This window comes from Macadamia integrifolia, chromosome 4 (assembly GCF_013358625.1).
Source record: "Macadamia integrifolia cultivar HAES 741 chromosome 4, SCU_Mint_v3, whole genome shotgun sequence".
NCBI lineage: Eukaryota > Viridiplantae > Streptophyta > Magnoliopsida > Proteales > Proteaceae > Macadamia > Macadamia integrifolia.
The window spans coordinates 30,583,977-30,594,481 of record NC_056560.1 but is presented as its reverse complement, the minus strand read 5'-3'; the positions used below and the strand labels follow the sequence as shown (position 1 = coordinate 30,594,481).

The window sequence follows — 10,505 nt, the reverse complement described above, 5'->3', positions numbered from 1 at the left end:
GGGAGGCTTTAGCTATGCACAGAGGACTCCTAGAAGCTATTACTCAGTCTGTTATTACATTATTGCTGAATCTGATTGCAAGAAGTTGGTTAGCTACATTCAAGGCAACTTCAGGGCTAACCCAACTTCAATGCAGACTGTTCTATTTGATATCTTATATTTGGCATCTCAGTTTGTAGACTGTAGGTTCGTCTATATTCCTATAAAATCTATGCGCATTGTGGATTCCTTAATACGAAAGGCCCTATCAGTTGAGTATACAACGGTTTGGCCGAATTCCTTACCATGGCTGAAGGAAAGTTTTAACCCTTCTTCCATGAGTTTTTCTACCTCTAATGAATAAATATATTTTTTACCAAAAAAAAAAAATAAATCCAAAAAAAGAACCGAAAACCCAGAGTTTGGATCAGGTCCTAATATGAGAACCATCCATTCTCGTACAGTGCCCTTAGAATCCACTCACTCTCTCTCTTCTTACAGCAGACTTTCACATTGAATAAACTCCATATAAGGATCAGACACCACATGAAAATGGTTCTCGTGCAAGGACCTCATCCCGGACTTGAAAACCCATTCAGCAACAAAAACCATCCTTCACCTTGTTTTATCAAAGAACTCTTTATTGTCAAGTGCAACTGCTGTTTCCCCAGGTCCTTCCATATCACAGGCTGGCATGAAGCAAGTGGCAGTCTTTTATACAAGAAGTACTTTGCTACCATCGTCACTGACCATCTATAGCCAGAAAATCAATGAGGCCGTCTTCGTAAAAAACACCCATTTACTCCCGATTTGATCACTTTATTAGTCGAGCGATCTGGATATGATTGTGCTCTGGCGTATCGAAACTCCATCATCACAGTAGCCCTGAATCCCCCCACCGCCAGAGGCACAGTGACAGCCTCTACAATTCTCGATGGAGAATAAAATACAAGATAAAAGAGAAGAAAGAACACCAGACTTGACGATGAGCCAAAGAAACTGAAACTGGAGATGGGTTGCAGTCTCATGTTCCCTTTCTCCTTGATGGATGATCCTTCAATAGATAACTAAGAAAAGTGAGATCTCGTCAACAGGAGTTGAATGAACCCAAATCTACATGCACTCTGCTTTGATCATGAGTATATTGTCACTGCTGTGAGGATGTTGTTGCTGTAGATTCTTTAGTCTGCCGAGTGTTGTAGGACTTGCAATTAAGGCATTTCTGAGCCACAACATGAAACTGCACTTGTGAAGTAGCTCCACAGTCATTGCACAAGATCCAGACCTGTTAAGTAAATCAGGCACATACACACTGTAAGAGCTCATGAATATAGAAAACGAATGAAAGAATGGGCAGATTCAGGGATGGAGAGATGCCAAACCATTTTGTTGTTGTAAGATTCAGGCATAGGTGTGGCTGCGATCTCCATGTCCAGCTTTTCCCATACTATGGACATATCACATACGGACTTAGAGCAGAGAGGACAAGCATATCTGTTGTGCTAATCAGAGTAAATACCTCCATAGACAACTAACTCTCAAAGCAAAACAAAGAAATAGGTATCAATAACAGAACAAATACTCACTGCAAGTGCTGCTGCATTTCCTTAAAGCAGTTCTCGTGAATGGTATGTCCACAAGGTAAGGCAATCACATCATTTCTGGAGTCGAATAGATACTGCAGAACAACATGGCTAATCAGCTATGAGCAAGCCTCAAAAAAACACAAATTGACTTTCCCCGGCAGGAGTGGGCAAGGGAAGATGCAAGTAGGAATATCTGACCTCAAAACAAACAGGACAGTTGTGATGCATTGCTCCTTCCACACATGGATGGCTGTTCTTTAGCAGAGCTGAGTAACAGCAACCTTCATCACAGACCCAAATTATAATAAGCACTAAAGTTATTTTTCTTCTGAAAAGAGCACTCAAGGTGTGAGATTACAAGATACCAAACACCAAAGGCTTACCGCATTTATAGCAATGGAAGAAATTTTCACGCCCACCAATTCTACATCCAGGTATAATATTTATTAGTCATGAATTGGCGAAACTAGCAGATTTTAATCACATAAAACAACCAACCAACCCAAAAACAAGGAAAATGGAAAAATAAGTAAAAAACAAAAGCATAATACCTGCAAATACCACAGCCATTGCAGTGAAACTGTTTCTTCGATGTCTGCAAATTGGCAAAACAAGAAAGGTAAGATACACACACACACACACACACATGGGGAGGGGGGGGGAGATAGTTTGGCTACTCACATCATCATCGAACAACTTGCAATCCTCACAGAAGTAATTCCCCATGCAAACACTACAATTCACACAAAATTGCTGGACCTGGCCACAGCAGCAACCACCAAGACCGAAAATGAGTAAGCATTTCCTCTTCTTTTTCTTTCTTATTATTTAATTTGAGCAGGGTAGAGACTAATATGATGGATTTTTTTTTTATTAACAAATGTTAAGCTTTTGGATGCTTGATTAAAATTTCAACAAAAATTGCTCATAAATATCAGGATGGTGAAAACGGGTCGCCTAAATTTCTCAGAAGGCCAAGCGCAACAGAGAGGGCAGGAATCGGTGATTAGCTGAATAAGCCTGTCAAGCCTGGCTGGACCAAGGCATGGTAAAGGGAAATTATATACAGAACTAAGCCAGGTCTAGAATGCATAAGTATATACACAACTCCTTCAAAATTCATTACTTTGCAATTGTAGTCCTCATTAGACCGTTCGCATTTAAAGAATTCTAGTTACATAGTGTATATGGTCATACATGTCAACAACTATATACAGTATAACTAAGTTTAGGCCAGAGGCCTAGGTGGCCCCTCACCTGATGCTCTTTTATCCATTCCAGGCACAGCTTCACAAATCCCCATCCCTCATAAAGTTTGGAGGTTAAGAAAACACAGAAGGCTTTGGGTTCCAGGGTCATTGACACAACAAATGAGCCCCCAGTCCTAATCAGAATCTACCTCAAGATGGCTATTGTGGGCCACATCCAGCCAGCCCAAAAAATTGGAACTGGGCCTCTCTAGAGAATGAAGAAGATTTCACATTTTCCCTGAAACTCTCAAACAACTTAGAGGTGAACGAAACTCCCTTACATTGATGGGACATGGGACTCATTCAACCCTTTTGTCCTTGTCCTTGGTTTAACTAAACACTCATCAACAACCATTGCTGGGTACCCAAAAGCCATCATATGGTTGTTCTGGTTTTCCCTTGAATCCATAATCCCCATCAAGATATTAACACAAACAGCACTTGGGTATCAGCATGAGGTCTCAATAGTATTTCTTAACATTACTATAGTACATGTAATTATACTAAAAGTAACATTCCTCTGTTTCTTTTTTTTCTTTTAGGGGGGGATTATTGGTTGGGTTGTGGTTGTAATCCACATTTAAAACTCACCTCTTGTTCAGTGCCACAGAGTGAACATATGACCTGGAAAAGAAAAAGAGCCAAATTCACTAATAAAATCAAGAAAAGTACCAAAGAGAACATTGACAATGGGCAGGATCTACCTGTCGCACTTGGTGTCGAGGGAGATCATGTCTGTGAGTCCTTTCAACATTAATACTATTCTGCACACCAAAATAAAGCCAAAAGCAATTGAATATTCAATATTTCTCACAACCAAAAGACAGAGTGAAAAGGAATAGAGAGGGGGGTGGGGGGAATGTTCAAAGTTACACACCACAAACCGATTCATATCCAATTAACTTCACATTGTTCTTTTTAATTTCTAGCTGGAACTGGGGGAGGGGTTGGACCTTGAAACCTAAGGAAATAATGTTTGACAATGAGCACGGTGGTGCTTCTTCATAATTTTCTTTTTCAAGCCTCTGGCTGATATAAAGTAAGAAAGAAAAAACACACTTTCAATGTTGAAATCCATTAAACCCACTTGGGACCTCCTCTGAGCAAGGACAACTAGTCATCCAGTGCAACTTTTAAGACAAATAGATTCCAACTAAAAGTCCGGACTGAACAGTTAGTGGTAGACAAAGATGATTTCCTTGTCTGGCACATCATCGTCCTTTTTACGGGTCAATAAATGGGCACGGTTTCAAAGCAATTCTTTTTTTTTTCCAAAAGTTTGAATCCTTCGTATCAAAACAAGGTGGTTAACTTATACAGTATTTGAAATTGATTGCAAGTCACTCTTTGAGATTTCAGTTTCGACCATGTTGAAATGGAAATATTTTGGATTTTAGTCATATTCCAGTTAAAATCTGGTACATTTCAGCTGCATGTTTCATCTGACCATTTTGATAGTCTGGCTATATTTGGAGTCTTTGACCCAAAACTTCAAGAAACTCTAATAAAGCATTTCTAACCATATTGGAACATTTAAATTGTAAGAACCCACAACCAAAATGGTAGTTTGGTTTTGGACCCTAGGTTGCTAGTGTACGTTGTACCTATTTTAGTGAGAAGCAAGAAAACCATGGCGGGATGTCAAGTCAATGATTCAGGACCTGAATCACTGATCTTCCTTTCTTCTTTTTCTCATCTTTTCTTATTCTTTAAACCTTGGTGGGATGTCAAGTTAGTGATTCAGGTGGAACTCCTGAATCAATTATCTTTCTTTCTTATTTTTCTTATATTTTCTTATTATTTTAATCAAATAACAGGTCGGTTCATTCTAAGCATTATTTCAAGTCAATTTTCTAGTTCCTTTTTCCAATTGGAAATTTCTTTATTTGAGTATCTAGCTGTTTGATTCCTTTCAAATTTCATTATTATATATATATATATATTTTTCTAAGGGATGGGGCTGCCAGGGAAAATGCCCGAGTTTGAGTCTTGAGGGCGGCCACTATCACAAAAATGTCAAAGGTTAGGACCGACTCCAGACTCGGCGAAATCTTGGAGATATTCGCTAGTTTCAACATGGCCGAGATGAAACAGAAGGCAAAACCCAAAAGGAGCATAATTTTGCTAATTTCAGTCACAAAAATATATTGTTTTGTCAAACTTTCAGTAATTTTGGTTGAAAATTTCGGTCATTTCGGCCGTTTTCCCCCCAAAATAGCCATGCAAAACTCATGGCAAAAATGCATTGTTTTGCTTGATATTTTCGGATTGACCAAAATACAAGTTTTAGAAACCTGCTCCCAAGACCCCGCATAGGCGGGAGCTGCGGGACTAACACTGGGTAATGGCGCCACTTTTGTCTAAGGCTGTGTTTGGTAGCCAAGAGAAGAAAAGCAAAGAAAAGAAAAAAGTACAAAAATTGTACTATTTTCTTGGTTTAAGAAATTCTCAGTGTGTTTGGTATGTCCTGAACCACAGAAGATTCTTTTTTTGAATTTCAAAATTTACCTTGGGAATGGTGAAGTTTTCTTCTACTAACAAAAAAAAGTCTTCCCTAAAACACAAGGGAAAAAAAAAATTCTTTTTTTCTATTGGTAACCAAGCAGACATAACATTCTTATTTTCTTTTCTTTTCTTCTCTTCTCTAGATTCTTTTTCTTTACTTCTCTTGGCTGCCAAACACAGCCTAAATAGAGTACTTGACCAGAAAATTTGCCAATCAGACCAGTCTATGTTCTATTCTAATTCCAATCTCTGTTGCTGGCTCCTAATTTCCATTATTGCGATCCTAGTTTACTATTAGTGATGTAGTACAGAAGAAAAAGAGGGCCAGCAGCAAACTAGGCCGTTTGACTGTACCAAGAATGGACCAATATGTTTAATTTTGCGTGTCCAATGAGTTATATGGGCCAAGAGCTTAGTATTTCTAGGTTTGCTATTGTAATGGACCAATTCTATAACCCCAAATATTAGGGATTTGAGTCCTATACAGGATTATTGTTGGTTTCTCTTTTGTGGAAAAATTAGGCTATAAGGGATTCCTCCTTCCACACATGGGGGTTTCTTATTTTCTTATTTCCATGAAGTTTTAAATAAAAAAGGAGGAGATCATACACACCCCCAACCCCCACACCCCCCAGAAAAAATAAAATAAAAATAAAAGGAGAAAAAGATTGAACAATTTGTTAAGCTCATGCTTGCTGAGTTTTGGGAGTGACATATCATGGTTCTGTGGGATTCAGAACAGCTCAAATGTGGATGCAGTAGGGAAACCTTGGTGGGATTCCTTCTCCACAATTACGTGAGAGGCCTAATGTATCCTCTCTTTTCCTCCGCTATTCTTCTTTTTCTTCTTCTTCCATTGACAGGTCAGGCTTCTCCAAATATCTACACCCTATGCATACCAATTTTGGTCTAAGTATTCTGTTGGATTTTGAATCCTGTTCAATAATCTCTTGTGGTTTTGTCCTCAGTTTCGGAACTCATCTTAGTGCAGAAACCACTACCAAACAACCCATCTAATCCTTGGTATTGGCAGTTGTACGTTTCCTCTAGCAGTGTCCTGAAGCATCAACTTTCATGGCTTAGTTGCTATTTTTGTCTTGTTTTTATTCCTATACTCTCATCTTACTTTGTTATTTAGTTGCTATTTCCATTCCCCTACTTTATATTTTTGTTTTTACACTTTCTATTTCTTCACTTTAGTTGCTGTTTTCTTCTGTTTAGTTTCTAAACCCTATCCTTAAGTTATTTAGAACGACAATACATTGATTTAGAAGAGAGCCAAAAATCATTAGAAAGTAGAAAATACAGAGATGCTAAAATGTGTGTAAATAAAATGCACTTATACGTACATATTATAAATGTTTACACAAAATAACAATTCCGAACTAGACAAGATTCTCAAAAAAAAATTGCTTAAGGGTGAGGAGTAAGGAACAAAACTACATCAGACCCTAACCTTTGACTCGTTGTGACAATGACGACAATCAAATATCTCCTTGCAGCATGGTGCTCTGATGCGACACCTCCGCCGATAATGTGAACATCTGTGAAACAAAAAGTTGAAATTTGATTAAGAAAATTACAGAATTCTATTGAGGAGAAAAGGAGAATACAACACTAAAAAGTTCACCAGAGCATACCCATATTCCATAAATCCTTTTTCTATTGTATTGCAGTTTACATCGTCTCTCGCCTCTTCTCTGAGAATGCATTCTCCATTGGATTGCTGAGGACATATATCAGCAGCACCTGCTTCCGTGTGTTTGTTATCCTTAATTGTTTCCAGCCCATGAAGCTCAAGAGATATAGGATGTTTAACCAAAGCTTCATCCATCAGATGCAGAATGTTTCTAGGGAGTGGGAATACTGGAAGCTGGCAATAAACTACACACACCTGCACAAAGGAATGCATTTAGAACAATCATTCTACAACTTGACAGACATACTTAGTCACCCGATCAAACCAGTCAAACACGGAAAGATATCGTTGCTTTCTCGCAAACTGCTGCAGACCAATTGAAATCAGCAAGAACACAATCCAAGTAATGTTGAATATCTCCAATCAGCACAACTCCAACAGAAGGATTCATCAGAACATGCAGAGCAATAAGAACCCCAAAACAATATTTCTAGTGCAGAGCTGAGGAACTCCAGAGTCTCGAGAGGTGAATAGAAACCACAAGTAATTCATGATCACTTGAATGCTCGAGGCTGTCCAGAAACCATACTGAGCAAATTTGTGCACCAGCAACGGGTTCGCCCGAGCCTCTGGTAAAAGCAATACATAACGGAATCAAGCCCTTACGAGGAACCAAAGAAAAGTAACAGTGGGGAAAATAAGTGCAAGGATTGGGAGAAGTATTTTGGTCCAACCGTCTACCAAGGATGAGCCTACCTCACGTCGCAGTTCTGCAGACAATCTTTGCTGGCCAATGAACCTTACCAGCACGCTTAACTTCCATTATCATCCATCGCTAGGGGTTCCTTTCTCTAATAAGAAGAGTTCTAATTCAGAGTGACTTGAATTGTTTTTCACTTCATTCACCAACAGGGAATGTTGAAACAAACCCAGAAAAGAAAGTTGGGTAAGTTACAAAACTAGCCCTAACTAATTAATTAGTTAGAAATCTTCAGAGCACCCTCCCTGATCTCATGGAATAGCCACAGAATGCCTGCAACTTGTGATGGATAAACCTGCATGAAAAGTTTCTGTTCCCTACACCAATTGTTCACTTCTAAGGTAAAAAGAAAGCTATTAAAAAATGAAAGAGGAAGGTGTACTCTATGCATCCTGCTGTATTCATTAATATCATATCTTGTTCAGATTCAGGTTGGGTTTATCGTCAGGTTCTGGTGAAACAAAACTATTATCCACTTCTGCCTTAACGCTTGCAGAACCTATATCATTGCTAGATCATAATATGTTCTTTCAAGAAATCAGGTGTGAAAAATTAGGAGCACCATGACCAAGCACACCATCTATGAAACTTTGTTGGGACTGTGCTCCTAAGAAAGTTTCTTAATCAGCTTCCGGTTCAATTTATCAGCACTAAACCTCCCCAGTGCAGCTTGATTCAGATTGGTACCGCTAGATAGTTCTCCCATTAAAATGTCTTGATTCTCAGATCTTATTGTCTTTTTCCAGTTCCCCCCCCCCCTCTCTCTCTCTCTCTCTCTCTCTCTCTCTCTCTCTCTCTCTTTCGAGCAGAGGTTCTTTGAAACTGAATTTAGGCTGCAAAAATTCTACAACGAGAAATAAATTCATCTTAAAGACTAGGTACCAAAGATATTGAATCAAATTATAGTGATTAGTGAAATTAAAGGCAACATTTCCTGAAGCACTTAGGCATCCATGAGAATTTAGATAGCTATTACAATCTTTCATAGTTAAACGAATTAGCTTGTCCGCACAGAGGAGGGATTACCAACCTGTGGGTCGGTATTATGGTCACTGACAATGTTGAAAACCTGATATTCAATCGAGAAGCCTGTTCATGCCACTAATAGTTCATTCACCTTTAAGGTGTAACCAACGCTTGCATAGATTTTACTATGCCCCAACTAAATGATGAAACAAAATCCCCCTCCCCCAACTAACAGTAAAACTTATATTCTAGTAGATCAGACCCTACCCAGAGCATCCAGGTTTTTCAACTTTGCCGAATAATTTAATACAGCATAGACCCAAAACTACACATTACAGAGCTCCAATAAACTGAGTTTGCAAATTTGTTCCTTACAAGATGCATCAAAGTTTCTGCACTTAATAGATCCATCTGAAAACTCATAATATATACAAACACAAGAATTTCACTCATAGAAGAAGGGAGAAGCAACATACAGAAATAATGTAATAAAAGAGAGCATACAAGTGAACAAATTTAATCACGCAAACACAATGTAATTATCAGCAACAAATTCATTCCTACTGCTCATCAACCACATCCTTTTCCCCTGAATTATTAACACAAAGGTGTAAAAAGAATGATTCTTTGGAAAGGCGAAAAGGAAAAAAGGAGGAAAAATTGTTTTCGCATCAAGTCATGTTCTTTATCCTGTTTAAATCTACATATAACAGATTCTCAAGATCTTGCTCGGAATAAATAGATTGGAACATACTAAACGAGATTTTTAAACGAAAGCTGAATCATAACCTAACATAAACCGAATAAATTACACAATACGTATTAGGGAAACACCTAGACCATAAAATTTCTACCTAAAAATCCTAAATCCTTAAGAGCAGACACAAAAATTGCAGATTCTCAAGCTTCATACAAGAGCTTCAGATTCTACATTTTCGTGTTCTAAGTACCTACAATTTAGAGAGATTATTGATCGCAAACAATAATCCGGTTTCAGAAACTATAAATTAAACGAACTTCTACAGGAAAACGAACTTTCAATCTGCAGAGATGCAGTCGCCGATCCGATAGAGAGAATTTACAGAATAATGAACAAGTTCCGCCTGTGAGATCAAATCGAAATCTACGTTTCTCCTTCGTTTCTCCTTCGTTTCTCTTCTCTTCTGTCCGATTGGAAAAGAAATTCAAATGAGGTTTCTTATATGAAGAGAACTTCCAGATGCTTCTAAAGGGAGAATTTTAGGAGAGAGAAAACACGGTTATACGAAAACAGATGGGCTTTACAAGTGATAGGAGAGACCTTGGGTCTAAAGTAAAGTATATAGACCCCGAGAAGATACCGCCAATTTTGAATCTTTAAAAGTGGAAACTGATCCTATATTCTGCATCAAGGATCAATACCTAGTTTCAACCTACGGTGTCGATTGTATTGACAAGGTTCTGTCTGGTATTACGATGTGTCTGTCTGATTGGAATATTTGGTAAGGATTTCCAGATGGGTTCTTACAAATCAAGCATCAAACTGCTGACTAGTTATATTCTTTGGTACAACCGGCTCCATTGAATCGTTTCTGTGTAAAATATCTTCTATAGTTATTACTGTTTGATGATGAGGCAAAATCTGTGATGAGACGAGTGTGTCGGTGAATGGGTGACACGTGTCTGACTTGTTGGTGATCTGTGCGACCAATTTCAGACTTCAAAGTAAGGAAACAAAAGTCTGAAACTTCTTTTCTCGAGAAAGCTACAAATGTACATTATTGAGTGGGTCCCAATGAATTATTTGATGCTATTATGAGATTAGGATGAGGATTGAGGAC

At 38.3% G+C, this 10,505-nt stretch overlaps 1 protein-coding gene across 3 annotated transcripts; it reads right to left on the bottom strand.

The window, feature by feature from the left end:
- Positions 1-400: 400 nt before the first annotated feature.
- LOC122075788 (probable E3 ubiquitin-protein ligase RZFP34) lies at positions 401-9,881 on the bottom strand. Of its 3 annotated transcripts, none has more exons than XM_042640953.1 (12): positions 7,716-9,881; positions 6,961-7,588; positions 6,777-6,864; positions 3,520-3,579; positions 3,407-3,439; positions 2,247-2,324; positions 2,117-2,160; positions 1,949-1,989; positions 1,764-1,846; positions 1,566-1,657; positions 1,362-1,473; positions 401-1,264 (listed from the first exon to the last, which is right to left on the bottom strand). In XM_042640953.1, exons 2-12 carry the CDS (start codon positions 7,230-7,232, stop codon positions 1,127-1,129), a joined length of 1,041 nt encoding a protein of 346 aa, XP_042496887.1. In that variant the 5' UTR covers positions 7,233-7,588; positions 7,716-9,881; the 3' UTR covers positions 401-1,126. The 3 variants fall into 3 exon arrangements, with proteins under 3 accessions (XP_042496887.1, XP_042496888.1, XP_042496886.1); XM_042640954.1 differs by having other exon boundaries at positions 6,961-7,214; positions 9,721-9,879; XM_042640952.1 differs by having other exon boundaries at positions 6,961-9,881.
- Between the last annotated feature and the right edge of the window lie 624 nt (positions 9,882-10,505).

What these genes read in the sequence shown, in the direction of transcription:
- LOC122075788 (XM_042640952.1), bottom strand. Translation starts at nt 7,232, where the DNA reads ATGCATTCCTTTGTGCAGGTGTGTGTAGTTTATTGCCAGCTTCCAGTA. An exon ending in GCAAGTTGTTCGATGATGAT is followed by an intron (nt 2,161 to 2,246) that starts GTGAGTAGCCAA and finishes GCCAATTTGCAG; the next exon opens with ACATCGAAGAAACAGTTTCA. An exon ending in AATGGCTGTGGTATTTGCAG is followed by an intron (nt 1,990 to 2,116) that starts GTATTATGCTTT and finishes ACCTGGATGTAG; the next exon opens with AATTGGTGGGCGTGAAAATT.